The sequence below is a fragment of the Zosterops lateralis genome (assembly GCF_965231275.1).
Source record: "Zosterops lateralis genome assembly, chromosome: 7".
NCBI lineage: Eukaryota > Metazoa > Chordata > Aves > Passeriformes > Zosteropidae > Zosterops > Zosterops lateralis.
In genome coordinates, this window is record NC_139767.1 from 34,775,348 (window position 1) to 34,796,106 (window position 20,759).

Consider the following 20,759-nt stretch of genomic DNA (forward strand, 5'->3'; position numbering starts at 1 on the left):
GAAAATGCAAGTGCAGATGTGCACGTGAGGTGGAGGGAGAGGTGTGAGGTGAACAAGGACCTGGTGGATGGAAGAGATGCCACCATCTCCTCCTTACACGTGAGGCTGTGTGGGAAAGGGAAAACATCAAAACATCAAAACATCGTGACGTGAGTCACCCGAATTTCATCGCACCCCTTCCCTGCCAAGGAGGAGCCACAGGCACTGCCAGGCGTGTTCACGTGTGCACCGGGGCGTTCACGCCTCTCCTGAGGCTCAGTGGGAGAAGGTAGGGAATGGCACGTGGAATTGCATGTGGCAGGGTGGGTGGAGGTATTATTTTAAGGCCAGACTGGCCGCAAAATTCCAGCCTTTTGGTCAAAATGGCCTGGGCAAGGCCTCAAATGTTGCTGTGTACAGAAACCTGTATCCCACTGATCGTGTGATTCCATGGATTCCATGAACACAGATTTGATCAGAAGCTTTGGGTTTCCACACCTGCAAAGGCATCCTATTCCAATGGAAGTTATTTTTTCTGTCCCAAAAATGATAATGTTTGTAAGCCAGCTCTGCACAAAAGAAGCTGAAATGTGCAGGATAACCCATGCCTGGATCAGGAGGGGATCCACTGGTGTGACTTCAGAGTGGATGATGGAACCCTGAAGATGATGAGTTTATATGAAAAAAGTGCATTTACCGAGGACCTTCCATATTCAGGGTAACATGTGATTCTCAAAACCCATAAAAATATTTGAAAAATTCATGTTATTATTAGCACTATTATTATCAAAGGACATTTCGTTAACATTTGAAAGTCCTTCAGTGCACTTGAAGATATATTTGTTTTAGCAACTTATATAATCCCCTCCTGTTTAAAGTTTTGTTTTAAACACATACAATTATCATCTCATATGCCCTGATTCAGTAAGCACTTAGAAGCATTCCTATCTTTAACAGCATAGCTAGTCCCAGCTAATATCCAGGGAATGGAATTAGAGCTTCAGATATTAGCAAAAAGTAATGCAAATGTGAATTAAGCAACATGGTTTTGAAGTAAGTTGACTGAGGACTTTTTATGCCTTAAACTGAACGCAAAAGTTTGACAAAAAATTTAAAAAAAAAATCAAAGCGAGCATTACTGATATTAATAATTATTTTTAAAGTATATAAAGTTGAATAATTTAGTCTGGCATATTAAAGGAATTAGGCACTGAAATAACCTTCCAGTAAGGGTAGTGAAGAAAAATGCTAATGGCTTTGAGGCAAAGCTATCAGCAAAAATATAATATATAAGCAAATTTATATATGTCCATACATACATACATAAATATATATATATATGTACAGACCTATAGACATATAAAATAAGAATGGCATTTTTTTGGATTTTAGCATGTCAGTTACATTAATCAACATAGTTGAAGTTACCTGCACTGCAAAACATGACTATTTCCAAGCTAATATAATTTATAATTTAAATTTATATCAAATTTTATCAGATTTATATTCATACCTTTGCCTTTCCTGGTGTAACTTTCCTTACAGACAAACCTACATCTAACATGGTGCTTTGCTATGGACAACTCTCAGTACCTCATGTCTGTCCATGAGGTGAAGTGATCTTCTCTGTTCACTGTATAACTGATAAAAAATTGTTGTCTTAGGTAACAATCTCAGCCAAATTTTCATGAACTAGGAGAAGTGAAGCCTAAATTATTCTTATTACCCAAATGCAGTCCTGGATCTTTCTTTTGGGTTTTTCAAGGCAACTCTCTTTATTGCTCATAGAAAAAAAATAAGTAATTCTTAAAGGAAAGGTGCAAGTATTACAGTGCTACTTTGAAAGTATTTAACAAAAGTGTCCTTTCTTTTTGAAAAACTTGAATAAAGTGTTTAAATGACCTCTTCCTAACCAGAAGAGAATATAGAGAAGAAATTAAGCTTTATTGGTAAATTAAAGCCCAAATCCCATGGTTGATGAGAGATATGGTCCGTTTGAAATAGTTACAGTTTTAGACTTTCTCTTCTACAATCAGCGGGTGGAGACCAACATAATCCAATTAATTGTAATTCCCTTTTGTGGCACTGGTACAGTGGTGAATGATATAGTAAGTCCATTGAAGTCTTATCTTTGGTCAGATAATCCAAATGGATTCATATTATGAAACAGTCCTTTATAAAAGTTCTGATGAACAGAAGTGTTTTGACTTTAGCGAACCAAAAGATAAATTCTATACAAAATAAAATGTTTTGTCCTTGACATCTACAGGATTTGTGTGCACCTGATTTCATGTAAGAATACTTCTGCTTCAAAGAGCCCATTCATTAAAAAAAAAAAAAAAAAAAAAAAAAAAAAAAAAAAAAAAAAAAAGTAAAATTTGTTCTCTGGACATCCTAAAAAAAAAACAAACAAGGTCAAGAACAGAGGTTTACATGTATAGGTAGCCTGTATCTTTGGAAATAGTCCCATCAAAATAAATGGGGTTGCAGATACAAGGAATATGTGAAAAGCACTTTGAAAATTGTTTAGATTTCTATTTTTCTAATAAAACAACAAACTAATATTTCGTTGATAATCCTTATAGCTGTAAACAAGCCATATATGTTTGTTCCTTTCTAGTATTGTAGGAGGACTAGGGGAATTGCTTAATTTTAGCTTGAGCTTTGATCTATTTACATTTGGAAGTCATTTACATAAAGGAAGTTATAATGATCTTTATTGTTTTGTTAATTATTTCCTTTGATTATTGAAACTCGCTCACTGAGGCACAAGCTCATTGTTACTGGGGTCAGTCACAATAATATATTTGGCTGCATGCAACAAGTCAGGATTGGGTGGTTTTCTTGTTTTTTGAATTGTTTTCATGCAGACCCTTTCAGTTTAACAATCACTGGAGACAGGACTGATTTAATGCATCACCCGTCTGATCCAGTGCTTCACATTTTGTATTCCTCCTTTCCTTTAAAGTTGTCCATAGCAAGCCCACACTACAGCAGAGTGTTTTTGCTTGTAGCATGTTGAAATCTCATATTTACTAAAGGATACTGAGATGCCATTTGTGGAAGACAACACACTAGACAATATATTGAGGTCAGATCTTTGCAGACTCTCTCAAAAATATTCTTTTCCCTTTTTATTTTTTTTTTCTCTCCCTTAAAGTATCTGGTTGAAATTTAATACAAAGAATTTTTTACCCTTTGGGGTACATTACATACGAAATAATTTATGACCCATGAATCACAAGAAGGCAGTGAATTAGGTTTCAGATAAGTCTGCCAAATATTACAAAACATTGTGTACAGATTTTTGGACTATGAAAAGGCTTTTGACAAGAATGGAAATAGAAGCAGTGTTAGAAACAGCAAGACGGGGAAGAACAGAACAGCTATATGACAGAATCCTAAAGCACTCTGAGTTAGTAGCACAATTAAAAAGATATGAATATGAACATATTTTTGAAGTATGAAAATGGGACAGAGAGTCATTGTCCAATTCCTCTCTGTATTAGATCTTGAGAGCCTTCAATTTATTTAAAATGTAGATTTGCGGACACTGATACACATAATTCTGATAAAAGATCTGACTGTAAATGGGGAAGAAAAAAAAAGATAAAACCCCTAAAATTAGATTGCAGAGAAGCTTACTGGAGAGCAATTACACAATAAAAAAAAATGTTAATAACAGATTTGAAGTTGGAAGCCAGATATTTACCTTGATTAATGTATGTATACACAATACACAGCAAAGAGAGAAAGATCAATCAAGTCAAAAGCAGAATTCAGAATGGACTTTTCCCTTTGAACAGAAAAATGTATCCTGAAGAATAAGTTACTGGTCTAGGCAAGTATTTGGTATTTTTGTCGCGTACCCATTAGTCCAGTTCAAAATAAAGAGGGAATAAAAAATAGAAAAAGGAAAGTAAAGTGTGCTTTAACTATGAGGAAGAAGCTGAAGTTACTGTGTAATAAGTAAGTAGAGAGAATTAGATAGAGGACAGAATCTCAGCACTGTAAGACAAATGTAATTTCCCCTCAGCACCGACATTTAATTTCTGTGAGTCACAGAAAGTCTGCCAAGCCCCTTCCTGGTGTTTGGGCAGCCTTGCTTCTCTGTGGGAGGGTAAGAGCTCGTTGGGAAATCCTCTGTGCTCTTTTCTTGTCCCTTTTTTTAAACTCTGGGTGGTACCTGACTATTCCTCTGGCCCCAAAAGAAGGAGTGATCAGGCCCTGCAGGTCTCCAAGCTGGGGCTGTGTCTGCCTGCTCCTACTCTTTGTTTACAAGTCACCTCCAAGCGAGTCTGACAGGAGTATGTTGATCTGTAAACAGGTGGTCTATTTATTCTTAGGGAGCTTTCAGCTGCATTTTGAGGGGAAATATTCTCTCTTTAAAATCATTCCTTTTCCCCGTACAGAATAGTTGATTCAGCTAAATTTAATGAATTTTAAAAGTACTTGTAATTATAATCCCATCACGGTAATTATTGCTTCAGATCACGATGATAGAATATGCTAACTCAAAACTAATATCTGTCATTGAAGCTTATAGCAGGTATTGGCAGTGAGTAAAACATGAGTATCCTGGTGATGATACCTGCTTCTGGATGTCTTTCAGTACCATATTTTTATACTTCCAGTTTCAAACAGCAACAGAGAGCACAGAAATTTCCCTGGTGCTGTGGCATCACTGGCTGACCACTTTTCCAAACCTTTGAACTCCTCTGCATGCCTTCATCATGTACCACCTCTGAACTCCTCAAGTGCACTGGATCTTTTTTCACAGAAACAATGAGACAGCTCATCCCTCTCTTACTCTTTGGACTTGGTGGAATTATACAAGGATGACTATGACCCAGTGTGCCCAAAACCTTTTATTTTTCCGGCACAGGCTGAGGTTTAAGTTACCAGTACTTGGTTGTTCCAGAGTGGCCCCAGGTTAGAGAACTGTCATTTTGGAGGACTGGAACAAGCAGCACTCTGGGTGCACACAGAGATGTTCTGCATTTTAGTTAAAGTTGCTCAGTAATTTGTGCTTGGACTTCATGGAAATGGGCACTCCAATAATAAACACATGTTCAGGCACTGTGACATCACAGCTTAAATTTTCTGTTGGAAGGGCATGCCAGGTTCCTCCAGCAGAGGAGGAGAAAAGCACACAAGCTTTCTTTTGCTGACTGTATCCTTGATAATTCATCAGTGCTAGCATTGGATGGATTCAGACGAGGCTGTTTAGAAATCCATAGCAGACAAAATGTAATGATTTGCTTAGCTGACATTTTCCTTGATTTGTTTAAACACTCTTGGAGGTGAAGGGCCGTGCATTGAGTTCAGGCACGACAATGGGTCTCCCAAACCAAGCAAGGGAGAGAGGAAGAACTCACAAAAATCCACCTGAAGGACGAAATTATTGCTTCACAAGAGTTGAGGCTTTTGTTGTGCTATTTCATAGAAGTTCCAGGGGGTTTATGCACTTTGGAGGGTGTATATAAACTGCAGTGTCAGGGCAGGATTTACCTCAGGGGGGATCTCAGCATCTTGTGCTGTTTCACCAGGGGATTGAGCTCTTTGCCATAGAATGGGAAAAAATCTTCACCTCACAGCATCCCATTGCTGTTATGTCTGGACATCTCAGTGCTTGATTGCTGCTCTAAATTGAATGTTTGAAAGAAGCTGTTTGCCCCAAGAATGCTGCTGTGTCTGTGCACTGGTGATCAGAAAGACACAGGTACAGCAATGGAACAGACACACCTTTCAGTGTACAAATTGATTTTTGTGCTGTCAGTCATGAGAACAAGGGGATTTTGTGGTGAAGAACTGTGCTGGTGCACGTGGAGAACTTCTGCTTGAGTCTGTTGTTTCCCTTCTTTCCCATTGAAGACCATGAATGATCAGAAAAATATTTTTGATGACTATAACTATTAAAAAAAGGAAAAAGAAGTGTCTTCATATTTCACACAAGGTCCTTCAAGAAAAAAAAGCACAATGACACTGGTCAGTTGGTCCTTTCCTGGTGTTTGCATGAGGGATATTCTTTTCCTCTTTCAACCACAGGACTCTGTTTTGGATCTCTCAGTTGTAAAATTGCTATTGGGATGAGCAAGTCCAAAATATTTCCCAGGATTTAAGCCAACTGGGAATTCTTTGTGCAGCTCTTCCGCAATGATTTTGTTGTGAGGGAGATTGTAAGGAATTTTTAACTGTGTCATGGAGGACTCCCTCAGCTTATATACTGGTCACTGGGATAAAAACCCACTGCTCTGAGTTTTCCCACACTGGAGCTGGGGGTTGACATACCCAAATGACAAATTTTCATCCCAGTGATGCTGTGGGCAGGCACCAGCAGGGAAATGATGGTAAAGGCAGCAACACCAGCAAATGGATCACAGCATGAGACCCAAAAACATCCTGTTTCACCAAAGGTTTTAGAAAGTTTTTTGAGGGCACAACCTCCATAGCAGACCAGGCATTGCCAGCTGGGTTTGCAGGACTTGCTGCCCACATGATTTGGGGTCATCCATGAGCAGCAGGAACGTGGAATGCTCAAAAGGGGCAAAAATTTCTGAAGGTGGTGCTTTGGCACGTGATGGGAGCATGGGCAAGAGACAGCTTGGAGCTGGGAAAATATCAGCTATGAATTATCTGAAAAGACAAGTGAAGGAGCAGGGATCTCAAATGACTGCATTCTGCTCCTAGAGATTAGTCTACATACCAGGCAGGGCATGTGGTTAGAGGAACCACATCCATTTTCTTTCAAAACTCATCTCTACAGCTTTGGTTGTTTTTCATATATATATATATATATATATATATATTATTTTTTTTTTTTCTCCCAGTCTTTAGCTGATCTTTCCATAGATTACCTTCTTCCTTTCTGAACCTCAGAATGACACCCTTAAACCAAAGCTGATCTCCTGTTTGGTTCAGCTGCAGACATTACAAGTGCCATTAAAAATGTGAATTGTTGAAAAAGCTGAATAATAACGCAGTAAAGCACACGTTCCCTTCACAAATGTATTGTATATCGATTTTTTTAAACTAATAACCTTGACAAGTGCCCACACTATTTTTTTCCCCTTAATGTGGTCTTTAGATTTTCAGCCTGAGTATTAGCATAAATTTTATGGGATTTTCTGGGCATATTTGTGTCTGTATCTAAGATATATGATATCAACTGGCAGTGATGGTTGAACTAATCAAATACTACTGACAAGTTAAAGCAAATTTTTAGGACTGTGAGATTTTGAGCATCTTCCCAGATACAGTATCTCCTGACTGAAAGCAGTCCTTGACTGTCAAGTTTAAATACCAGATTTGGGACTTAATCTTTATATAAGCAAAACACCCCAATAAGAAATATGTCTGTGTAAAGCCAAAAAGCCAGGTCCTCCCCTTAAATCCGGCCTGAAATGTGTGTGTATATTTGTTTATGGACCTTTTACCATGGCATGTGAGAGATTCCAACCAGTGGGAACCAAAGGAGAGTCTTACACTGAATGGACTTCTATTTTCTTTTCCCTTTTTTTTTTTTTTTTTTTTTTTTTTTTTTGACTTGGCATTTGTTCCTTCTAGCAAACATTTTTAAAAACTCTCTTATTGCTAGAGGGAAAATTGACACCCTTTGCTTTCACGATGATACATTCCTAACACGTTTCCTTGAAGAGCTGGAAATGGTGCAAAAATCTGGTAAGATAAGTCTCTATAAAGCCTTAGAAGTCAAGCATTCCACTTTAGACATTTAAGACAAATGCATGGCAAAAACAAGTTGTGTTTCTTTTTTTTTTTTTTTTTAAGGTTTCTACTTAAAGTTCTGTGCCAAAGCTACAGTACTTATACATTTTCTAAATGTGTTTTAAGCAATAAGTTGTACAACATTTTTAGAACATGTGTTAAGCTATTTCTCTAAGAATGAAGCTCTTAACAAAACATAAGCACTCTGCATGAGATCTTAGCAGCAAAGTGCTTAAAAGATAAAGTAAGAATTGGTACCATGGGAAGAACACCAGCTGTAGAGCACACAGGTCCATTATGAGAAGTATGGTAGTGGGTAGGGAGAAAATGATTTAATCAGGAGTAAAACCAATTTTATTATAAGGGCACGCAGGGGGTGTGGCACCATAGTGAGAGGGACATTTCAAAATATCTGACAGATTTCAACAATGTGAAAACCCACCCTGTTCTTTAAAGTGACAGTAAACCCCATCAGGTCTCTCTTTTTGATGCTATTGTTAACAGTTGACTGTTTAAAGCTGGCCTGCTAAGATGCTGTCGATCTAGTTCAATAGTGTGTGGCAAAATAAAAGGCTAATTGTTGAAATACGATCAATCAAATATGATCTCAGAGTCTAAAGAAGATCCCCTCTGGTAACTCATTTGAGATCAAATCATTACTTTTATGATTGAGGTAATTGAATGGGAAAAAAAGAAAGAAAGGAAAAAAAAAAAAAAAAGAAAAAAAAGAGGCTTGAAACCAAAGAAGCAAGCAAGACATCTAAATGAAATGCACAAGTCTGCCTTTGTTCCAGCTTTGTCTCACATTACTCCAAGTTTAGGAACTGGGTCCATTTTTTATTTGTATATATCTCCCAAATCCAGAAATTTTGAAAACATTTAATAGCATTTATTAAATAAAAGTTGAGAGACGACTCCATTTTGAATAAGATTTTCTGCCCAAAAGTAGAGAAAACTATGACAGTGAGGGAATCCGATGTTGTGGGTGTCCATGTGTCTCCAAGGATTTTACCATTTTGTTTAGCAACAGTTCAGTGAAGAGGCTGCTCTTGAAGCCTGCTGAACTGCTACACATGAAATTTCAGTGACATTTAGTAAAACATTTCAGGACTATGTTGCTTCAAATTAAATTTGTTCAGCAGTTTTCATGGTCGGCCCCCGATTTGCATTCAGACTGAAATTTTCTAAAAGAGAAAATTATAGCACATGGGGAGAAAAAAAAGCAAACTCCATTTTTGGAGTAACAGAACTTGGAGAAAGTGTGTGTCATTTTGTGTCATTTTAATTTGGACTAATAAGGATCTGCTCTTTCCTTGAGTTTTAAATGGATTATGATCTCACTGTTTATTATGTTCTAACAGTATCACTCTCCTAGAATTAAAAAGAAAAAAAACACCACAAAAACAAACTCAAAGAAAAATAGAATAATCACCCAATCTTGTTTTATTTTTTATTAGAAACTCTATTTTAGCATTTAGTTTCTTTTATATTTAAATTCCTTAGCTCAGTCAAGCTTCAAAAGAAAATATTTTTTTTTTTGTTTGCAAAACAGTTTTGGAGGCACTTGTGGTTTGTCTTTAGTGTGTTATCATTTTTGACAGCTTTGCATAGCCTAGGTAGGCCAACAGGGGTCTGTCTAATATTGTTGCTGGGCAAATCTTCCTCCCAGAGATGAAAACCAAACAAAATATTTTTGAAGCAGTAAGAAGGAATTAATATCCTTTCTCTCACAGTCCTCTATTCCTTGCTGACATTACATTCAGGCAAAAAAAAAAAAAAAAAAAAAGAAAAAAAAAAGAAAAAAAAAAAAAGGAGAAAAGCTTTCCCCATTATTCCCTTGTACATAGCAAGGCTAACACATGTAAAGCAATAACTCATTTTCTATTGCCATGTTTAGCATATGTCTCCTGTTGGCTCAGCAAGGCCTTTAGGCCGGTCCCTTGAGCCGTCCATCGTTGGCAACTCTTAGCCCCTCGGCCTCAAAACCAAATAGCTTTGAATCATGTTGAGCTGTGATGCTAATTTTCATACTGATGCATTATGGGAATAAATGTATCTGACATACTGTGTCAATGGTACTGTCTCTTTGTGTCTCTTGTTGTGGTGTTCTTTTTTTTTTTTTTTTTTTTGTTAGCTGCATTCCTACAGATGGTATTCCATTGAAAATGTTCTCTTCCTACAAAAAAAAAAAAAAAAAGGAAAAAAAAAAACCAAAAAAAACATGCACAGCACCAAACCTCTAGGTGCAGAAGGCTGTTAACGGTTGCTGATGATAGTAGGCAAACATTAACATAATAATTAGTGTCTTGTAATTGTTTCATTAAAACCAGTTGTTCCATTTCTCCTCGTGTTTTCCCAGAAGAGAAGCTGAATTTGGACGACAGCCAGTGGGAGGACATCCACGTTGTCACCGGAGCACTCAAGATGTTTTTCAGAGAGCTGCCTGAGCCGCTGTTCCCATACTGCTTCTTTGAACAGTTTGTGGAGGCGATAAGTAAGTACATCACATACAGTAGCAGCTAGTGAAATAGCCTGTTACAGAAAAATAATAATAATAAACTTAAAAATAGAAAGGCAGGGGCATCTCAAATCTGACTTACCTTCCATTATCCGTGATCCTGTCTTTATATTGTTTTTTGAGGCTGCCTTTTATGTCTTACAGCTTTTAGGTGTTTAACTGAAGAGAAGGAAAAAAAAAAAAATCGAATTATCGATCTATAAATTTTGTCTCTGCAATTTGACTGTAGTGCCTAAAATGGTTTAGGAAAGGAATTAAAATGTGTATGTATTCAAAATATGCTAGGCTGATAATCCATATATCCCCAAACACAAGAGAGAGACTAATAATTGTGAATCACGTTAGAAGGGGCTGTCTTTATGTTAATCAGAATGAAATGCGTGTGTTTTGTTCCACAAGGTTGCAGACTCTTGCCTTGCAGTGATCACAAAAAGAATGCAAAAACATTCATGTTCTCATTTTCATATCTACCTTTTGCTTGCTTATTATTTTTTTGTCTAAAGTTGGCAGGCAGCGAAAGTATTTTCAAAGTCCCAGGCATTTATTCCGTTCCATGTCTTTGTGGTTTATGTGCTGCAAACCCTCCCTGTATTTAATATATGCAGGTGCATTTTGTAAAACTGTATCAGCTTGGAAAAACTTGACAAAAAACCCCAGTGATTTGGGGGTTTGCTCCTGTTGGAAAGGGAGGAGAGGGAGAGGGATAGCTTAAAGGGGAAAAGCCGAGTAGGAGATTAATTAAAGATCCAATGGAGAAAATCTCTAGGAGAAAAAAAACAAACCCAACAAAGTACTCAGAGGTCTGATTTCTGAGTGATGGGCACACATATTTGCCATTGCTGTTAATGAGAGCTGGGCGTGCACATGCGCAGCTGCCGGGGAATACGGAACCCTTAATGTACAGCTCACTTTGATTTTATATTCATAAGAGTCTTTAGTTCAACTAAAGCTTTTCAAGACCCAGCATCAGATATAATGAGGTTAAATACATCTCACAAGATCCTTCCCTGCTCAGTTATTTGGAGGTGCAGTGCAGTTAAACGCCCAACATAAAGAATTGCATTACCTGAAATTTACTCCTGGCAGCTCGCTTTCTTCTCCTTCCAAAGGAAATCAGGTGGGGAACATCATCTCCTAAGTTTAAATCCCTGTTGCACAGCATCTGTAGTGCTAAGAGGGAAAAGCAATAAAGAATTTCTTATTGTTCATCTTCTGTTATGCCTTGGGGTAAGAGGCTCATTGAAGAACCAGCACCTGAACATGTCCTTCAGGTGGTTTTCCATCCATCTGCTTTGCCCTCTTGGAAATGAGGAGATGAGGTGTCTGCTCATGGGGCACAGCCTGGCAGGTCATACACTCCTCCTATGCAGCTAATTCTGCAGTCCAATATTTAATGTTGAGGAAGAACTTCTTTACATCAAGGGTGGCAGAGCACTGGAGCAGCTGCCCAAGGAGTTAATGAAGTTTCCCTGTCTGGAAACTCCAGATGTCCCTCCCAACCCCAACTATCTTGTAATTCTGTGGTTTATCTTCTGCCATCATAATCCACCATCACACTGGTCTTCTGGGGCTTAACATAGTCATCCTCCTCCTTATCCCTTTTTTTATTGTCCATTGGGGCATGTTTTGGCTGTACAAACACTATTGTACATGTCAAGATGTCAGGACACCATGATCTCACTCCTGTTGTCTTCTGCCCTAATCCTCTTTAGTGTCCAAGTCAGGGTGATTTGACATCTTTTGGTGGCCCAATGGGAATATTTTTAATAGTGAAAGTACCAGGTAACTGGCTGTAGACTTGTGAATTAAGTTTGAAAGCATGTCGGGAAGAGACTGTCTGCTATAGCATTAATATTCATGAGTGAGAAATTAATGTCCCTTTCTGCTATTTGAACTATTATTAATTCTTATTATGATTTTGAGAGCCATTATACACATTGATAGGCTAATGAACAGTCATTTATAGAGGGATTTTAAGACAGTTTGTTCCAAGGAAGGAAATGCTAGCACTCTAAGACGTGCTTCGCACTATTTCAAACCCCTAATTCTTGTTGCTTGCTTTACTGCACATCAGGGTGATTTCTACCTAATCCAACTGTCTAAAGTAAGCTACGATTTCCAATCAATCTTCTCTTTATTTGGCCTTTACTGCCATAGGATCTACAAATCCGTATTCTTACCAACTCTACTTAAAGAACCTCTATAAACAACAATTAGGTGTTTTCACTGTTTTTGGAGCTCTTCTGTATGTTAATAGTCCTGAGGCTAAATAAAAAAATCTCTTTTCTTCAGTATAATTTCCATTGCAGATGATTCTTTGGCTACTTGTGCTAATTAATTTGCCTGGTCAGTACTGAGCTGCTAGAAAATTTCTTCTCCAGTTTGTTGTGAAAAAGAGACTGTAGTATCTGTTCTCAAAAAAAATTAGAAATAGTAGCATGCGGTGATGGGTGTGAACTAAAGTTAGAATAATGCCAGAAAACAATTTGATTCCCAGATTGCCATGCTGATTATATCCCTGGTGCAGCACTGAAAACTCCTTAGTCAGAGCCTTGCACAGGTTAGGTAAGGTTAAGGGATCTAAAAACCTACATGTAGTAGTAGTCAGTGACAAGTTCCCAATAACATTTATGGGGTCTTAGTCCTTTAGCTGGAGGTTTCAGGAGGAATTAGAATCCAAGAGGTGTGGTGAACTCCTTATTCTGATAATATTGTAAAGACTATGTGGAAAAAATTCCATAGCAAGCTTAGCATCAATTTTCCTGGATGATGCTGCCATTTTAGTTATGTGCATGGGAACAAAACTTTGCAGTACTGTGTATTATACAAGTTATTATTATTGCTCTCCACCTTCAATTTCCCCTATAAATAACATTAGATATGGCCGTGCTGTTAGAACAATTTAGATATGACCAGAATATAAGAAGACATTTCAGGGTGTTACAGAATCTCAGAATTCTGCTTGCCAGGTTGAAGTTGAATAATAACTGTCCATACAGCTTATATCAGAGAACTTATAAATGATAAATGGAAGGCCCAAATACCTCTGGCCCAATAATAATTTTGTTTCCTAGGATTTGGAAAGTAGGGTGTTTTGGGTTGGTTTTTTTTGTTGTTGTTTTTTTTTTTTTTATCCAGCGACTTTGTCTGGTATTACTGGCAATTAATTTTGTGTTATTTTGGATGAAATATGCACTTCTAAAGTGTGCCCAAATGCTGCTATGAAGTCAGGTTCAGCCACACTTAAATTACTCAGTACCACAAATAGTTCTATTGATTTTCTGGAAGATCAACAGACGTAGTTCAACAGATTGTCTGCAAGTAAAATTGTGCTTCTTGTGAGTAAGGTAGTAGAAGTGCCAATAACAGAAACATTTAATCACCTTATTTACAGAATTCATCCTTCATAGCCATACAAACTTTTGCCAGGATTTCAGCCACTGAAATCTACCCCTAAAATCTGTTTAGAAATGTTAACAGGTAAATGTGTTAGCTGATTCTAAGTCTTTATTTCAATTGAACTGGTTTTCTTGAAATGGCTCAGGCAAAGGCATGGAGAAAAAAGACATTTCTACTATAGCCTCTGTGCAGTGAGGGCTGATATCCACAGCACAGGAAATATTTGAATATCCACTACTCCTTCCAGATCTTTTCAGCTGGAGCAAGCTGTATGGACTGTGCATCTGTACAGACAGTGCATCTGTCCAACTGCACTTACCAAAAAACCTCACTGATATTCCACAAAGGCAAATTCCACCCAGTTCCCAAAGCTGGAACATCTGTCTCTGGTTTGGGAGGCTTGGGCTCAGGTCTTTGATTTTCTCTGCAACAGGTTGGAAAGATTACTACATTGGAAAGATTTTTTTCAATGAGGTCTACTGATTATGCCTTCATTTCAGTTCCTTATCTCTAATATGAATTTAATAGGTGCCACATAAGCACTGTAGATAAATAGGAGATTTATTGTTTAAAATGCACACACAGAGGCAGATGTGTGTGTATTTATATATATATATATACTATAAATAGAAATCCTTCTGCCAGAATTACGATTCTCCTGCAGACAGTTTTCTAAATGAACGTAGCTGTTACTGCAGTGGGTTTCCCACTTGAGACAGATGAACAGAGGAATGAGATTAATTAAAAAAAAACATAGTGTTGAAAATCTGACTTGCAGGTTTTCAAGTGGAATCCCTAGCTTGATACATCTCAGGTCTCAGCGTGGTGAACGGAAAATGTGGAGTCCACATCCATCACCAGAACTCTGGAGAAAGGACATGTTCCTGAAGGGAGACTACAAGAAAGATGGAGAGAGAGACTTTTTACAAGAACTTTTTTACAGGACAGTGAGGAATGGATCTTAGATATTAGAGAGAAATTCTTCCCTGCGAGGCCCTGGCACAGTTTGCCAGAAAAGTTCTGGATGTCCCATCCCTAGAGGTGACCAAAGTGAGGTTGGACAGGGCTTGGAGCAACTTTGTCAAGTGGAAGTTGTCCCTGCCCATGGCAGGGGGTGGAACAAGGTGATCTTTAAGGTCTCTTCCAACCCAAATCACTCCAGGATTCTATAGTTTGTAGGGTTCCAGATCCAGTCAGCATATGTGGCTTCAGTCCTGGCAGTCCCCCCAAGGATAAAGCCCCCCAGGCACTTAGACAAAGCAATCCCCCATCTCTGGAGCTCAGAATTTTCAGCCCTGACAGGAAAGGAAGCATTTCTTCTCATGGAGAAAAGCAGAGCCATAGGCACCTAAAGGTCCTCAAAGGTCACAATTGCAGTACCTAATTGGCCTATGCACCTTCAGGGATAGATGGCAGCCGAATAAAGTTTTTCAACATTTAAGTGCCTAGACACCACCTAAGGTCCACATTAGACACTCATTTAATTTTTGTTTTTCAAGATCTGGATATTTTTCTTTCTTTGATTGCTCTGATAGACCATTAACACTTTTTTCAAATGATTTCACACATATCCTTTCGATATATCAATTAAGGTCTCCTGGAGCATGCTAAGCAGAATTCTCAATGTCATTCCTATCAATCCTACAATGTTATGTGTTACCCAACTATACGGAAACTGAAGATGGTTATTTAGCATCTTACACACGATAGAGTTTAGTAACTTTTTTTGGTTAGCAAAAGTTAGATAAAAAATTGTTTTTACAGTTTTGCTGGTCTGTGACACTGGTTTTTACTGGTCTGGTCTGACAAAATCTACGATGGCAACGTAGCAAAGCAGTAAATTCTTCTTCCATGGGAATCTTAGACTCATTTTAACCCTCAACAGCTAGCAGTGCTCTCTGTGCTGGTCAGTTGTCCTCATCTGCAGCATTTCTGACATCAGGGAAAAGGTTTTCTCTGAGTTTTGGCTCTTGTTCTGCTTTATTAAGAGCCCCCAAGAACCCACTGCCAGTGTGGCTCGAGACAACATGTTGCAGAAACTCACATCTATCTGGGCAATGATCACACTTTGGGCTTCAACAGACCAGAGCAAATTTTGCACTGAATAATGTAACTTTTGAGGAATTTGCACAGAAGCTGTCTGCACCAAAATCAGGCAAAAATTAAAATAAATTAAATAAATAAATAAACCCAAAACCTGTGTCAGGAAGCAATAAACAAGTCATCGATACATAATCATGACCAAAGTACTGAGCTGCATTGGTTGAAAATATAATGTAGGAAGGACCTGCTCTGAACTACTATGCAGTGTTATGAAAATAGTAGCTGGGAAACAGAAAGGAGTAAATAGATTCATTTATTCTGACAGTCATAACATCCTTGTATCATCTTGGTGGAAAGTTACAAAAGATGTCTAAAGAGATTTTCAAAAGACATCTAAAGAAACCTCACTCAAGGCTTACAAAGAACAAGGCTCAAGGCCAACTCGTCTTGGAAAGACAAGTCAGCATATTGCACTGTAAGAAATCCATGACAGTCTCTTAACATCATCACGTAATAGGTTCCTGAGAAACCAAATCTTATCAGTCTCTGGCATTATGCAAATTTCTGTCATAATCTCAATCTGTGGGCTTCGAGTCCTAATCAAACTGCCTTCAGATTCACAGTTGGCGAGCCTCCTATTGAAATCGTTTCTCTATCCTCCATTTACTTGTCCAAGGAAGTTTTGGGGCTTGGCATGGCATCAGAAAGCCTCAATTTCATGTGAACATGGTGATTTATAAACAAATCCAAGGTTACCACAATATATTTCACATGATACATCATAATTAATACACTTTCTTGGCCAATTTTAAATATCAGAAGACAGTAGAGATCCATAAACTAATGTGAACAGAAAAAAAAACCCAACTGTGTAGGAACAAGAAGTAAACAAAAGTTAAGGTGCACGTTTTTAAAAAAAGAATGCTTTTATGAGTAGCATAATCTCAGGGATATCCAACCATGTAAATATGAATATGTGTGTGGTATATACATTCTCCCACACACAATAACAGTAAAAAAGTAATACCAGCTCATTCAGAGAGTGGTACTGGCTATTTTCAGTGGGGTTTGCATGGCATTAAATCCATTTTTGAAATACCCTTGAAACTTTATCTGGAAATTTGTGTGAGTATCAGATTCAGGAACAATTAACTGATATTGGCAGAGAAAGAAAAAGCCCTCACAATTTAGAAGAGATGTTAAGATGATGCAGGAGACAGAGAGACTACCAGAAAAGGTTTCTAATCTATGGGCGTGAACAATATACAGATTAAAAGTGTATATGACCATCCTGAATGAAACAAATAAGCAAAAGAAAATATGAGTAAAAAAATATTTAAATATATTTAAGCTTTAACATTCCCAATATTATAGATATCCTAGTCTAACACATTCTTTACTTAAATTCAAGCCAGTAATAAAGAATATCTCCACTGAAGATTTAAATGGAGGCTGTTGTATTTGCAATAGGAGCAAACTGGTAACCAAAGAGGTTCACTCCAGGCTTTTGTTCCCAGGAGGTGTCAAGGAACAATATGTCCTGGTAACCTCCCAGTTCTTTCTCAATGACCTTTTCTTCACAGTTGCAAACTGTTTCTGCTCAACAACATTTTTAAATAGATCTTTTCAGGTCTGGAAGCAACTCATTTAGGGAAAAAAAAAAATAAAAATTGGAGGTCATGTCTTTGAATAGATTTTTTTCTTTTGAGGTGTAAAGTAGCCCAACTTAAGAAATTATGAAATGTTAAGAAATAAGGGAAAGAAATTAATAGGTAAGACTTTTTTGTTTGGTTGGTTTGTTTTGTTTTGTTTTGTTCTTTTTGTTTTTTTAATTGGAAAGTTTTAATTATGATGTTGTCAGAGAAATGAAAACAGAATCTGCACATGAAAATTTGCCTTCTCTGTAGGGCTATTCCCTGTGAGGGATGCTCAGGTAACACCTCTCCACAGCCAGTCTAGATTGATTTGGGGTTTTATTTTCCTAAAAATGAGCCTCTGTGTTTAAAACAAGATAAATTGTGATATTTACTAACTCCTTTCTTTGGATGGCACACAATTCTGCTAAAAAAAGAACACTTCATAAAACTCCTAAATCTGCACTGAGGCAACATTTTAATAGGATTTTCCATTTTGTAAACTTTACCTAACACAGTATTCCGGTGATCCCATTGAATGAAAGAAAATTTAAATTATATTTAATTACTAAAATTTACCTTTTGAGAAAAAGAGGAGACCCTGCAGAACCTCACTCAAAGGGCTACACCAGTGATGAAAATTTCCCTAATATTACAGGGAAAGAAAAACAGTTTAATTTGCTTTTATAAATATGATGGAGGCTTTCCAATTATCATCAAAGGAAATGAGAAAGTTTTAAAAGAATCTGTACTTGGATTTTTCTATCATGCAAAATTTTGCGTAGGAGGGACATATTCTCCCCCAGCTTAGTCTTTTTTGTTATTACAATTATAATTTTTTTAGCATAGCAGAAATTTTATTGCGGATGCCTGGCCTGTCTCTTAACTCATGCTAATTATATTCATAATTAAATGTTAAACAAGAATTGACTAGGCCAACTGGCTTGCACAGGTGTTTGTGATATGAATGGTTTAATGCTCCCACAATAAATTATTGGATACAAATCTGCAGTAATCTACACAGAGAGAATCCTTTTCAAGAACTTTGATGTACATGGTAGGTCCAGCACCCTGCCTTGAAGCCAGGGCTTGAAAGCAGCATTTAACCAGAGAGTTTTTTATCTAAACTCTGACTTGTCCTTGATTGCATGAGCACTAACATGGCTAAAAGTTGGTTGTTTCTTTTTTTTTTTTTTTTTTTTTTCTGGGTTCTTACCTGCCATGGGATGCAGGTCCTCAGAGCATTAACATTTATGGGAAGGTGGAGTAGTCACTGGATGCTTGGTGGAAATGTCATCTGCCTCACTTCAACATGTAAAGCAGTAATTTATATTTATGACTGATGATCAGATTAATCACAGAGGCTCCAGAAACTCTCTGTTGGCTTTACACCCATTGCTGGTTCTCAAAGGATGGAATCAAACACTTGCAAATGGACAAAGAATGAGGTTTCAGTTTGTAGTATCCACAAGCTGGATACTTCCATTTAATTTTGGGGCACGAAAAATAGTCTGTTAGTCTAATTTAAATTTCATCTGTGGTTAAGAGACTCTTCTTGTAGGGACAGAGAACTGGCAGAGCTGCCCAGGGCAGTGATGGGGTCCCCATCCCTGGCAGGATTTAAAAGTGGTGTGGATGTGGCACTTGGGGACATGGGTTAGTGCTGGACTTGGCAGTGCTGGGGACTTGGTTGGACTTGATGATCTTAAAAATCTTTTCCACCTAAATGATCCTGTGATTCTCTGAAAGAAAGGGCAGAAGGAAGAACAAAACCAATTTATGAGTCTTTATCTGGGTTAACATACGGGAAACCCATGGAGAAAATCAAGCAGGAGAGAATGGTGAAAGAGAAACTGAGAAATCCAAGCAACAACACTGGGCAGGAAAGGGTTGGGAAAAGAGAGAGGAGGAGCTCTTTAGTGACTGTGACAAGACCCCTGTAACCTCGAGTGTTTGGGGGAGGCAGGGGGAGAGGAACTTCTCCTGAGGGTTATCTGGAGCTCTTGACAAAGTGAGAACTGGCACTCCGGGTTTGAGGGGAAAAACGTTTCATCAGGCTTGTGAGTGAAGCTTCCACTTGGGGAAAGTAATAACAGGAGGAGAAGCTGCCTATAATGCCCCAGTTACACAATTTCAGAGGTGCAAAAATGGAAGAAGTGAGGCGGGGAAAGTGGGAATAGAAGACCAGGAAGGGAGGGAGAAGGAGAACCTCTAAGAACAAGAGAAGGGGATGCTGAAACCCATCACCCATTGTGCTGTGCTGTCTTCCTCCCTGCTTACACCTTCCTACAATCCAGAAGATTTCCAAATAAGAGTAGCACCACACCTCTGTCTGGTGGCACATTGAATCTGAAGCAGAAAAGATTGGCACAATAGTGTCTAGGTAAAAAAGAAAGAAAGAACCAAGTTGTTCTCACGTAGATATTCAAGGACCTGGTACATTGTTTGAAGACCTAGACTACTGCAGCTGTGGGATTCAGAGTAGGTACTAACTTTGTGGAGTATTTCTGTGCATTCTAAATGTTTCAACAACTGAGTTGGGGGAACGTACATAAACTTACTTCACACTTAGGACTATGAGAAACCATTTGGTAGATGAAAAATTAAGTCACACAAACCTTATTTTTTTTTCTGTACCTTTATCACTGAGCATTAATCAATCAGAAAGGAGTTACAGCAGCTCGTTTGTTCTGGAAATATTCTAGAAATTGTTTGGCATGGGGAAAGAAAGGCGAAATTAAGAGTTATGAAAATCTCACAAAGTGGGCAGGTGCAGAACCAAGTCACTAGTGATCTCAAAAGCCACCTCACAGTTTACTACAACAGCAGAAATATAGTAAAGGGCATTAAAAAATACATAAATGCAAGGGGAATAGTAGCACTGTTCACAGAATGCTCACTGAATTTCACAGAATGTCAGAGAAAAGTTAAGACTCAAGTTCAAGTCAAACCCAGATTTGCCAGTGTGAAAGTCCAAACTCCCCTTCCCTGGAATGCCACCCCATGGCATTGCTTGACACAGGCCTGGCTGCCCAATTTCCCTGTTTTGAATTTCCCTGCTCTCTACAGGAAATGCAATTGCAAGCTGAAATACTTTGGGAAAGTACTGCTGTCTCAATGGGAGGGTAGGCTGGTGTTCTTACCAAGGCTGGGCCAGAGTTCAAAGTTAATAGGATTTATAACATCTCTTGAGGGACACAAATTGTGAAGAAGTAGTGCTGGAGAACTGGGTAATGTGGCTGCAGAAAGGCATCCTCAGCAGCTGTACTCCACCAGCTGTACCAGATAACAGCTAAAAGGGAAGTCAAGAAAAGTAACAAATAGTGTGGGAATGGGAACACTGAGTAGAGCTGCACATCCTCCTCCTAAATTGGTGCCTGTGGCCCTGAGGCCACAGGAACTCATCAGACATGACTTTTACTTTTAAGGATGTGTCTTTGGATTCAGGAATATTTGTTCAA

At 38.1% G+C, this 20,759-nt stretch overlaps 1 protein-coding gene across 1 annotated transcript in view; it reads left to right on the plus strand.

Annotated features, from left to right (window-relative positions):
- Positions 1-20,759, plus strand: part of ARHGAP15 (Rho GTPase activating protein 15) — a 322,354-nt gene that overhangs the window by 253,511 nt on the left and 48,084 nt on the right. Inside the window, exon 12 of the mRNA XM_083865289.1 lies at positions 10,064-10,198. Within this exon, the coding sequence (XP_083721415.1) occupies positions 10,064-10,198 (135 nt within the window). The remainder of the gene's footprint in view (positions 1-10,063; positions 10,199-20,759) is intronic.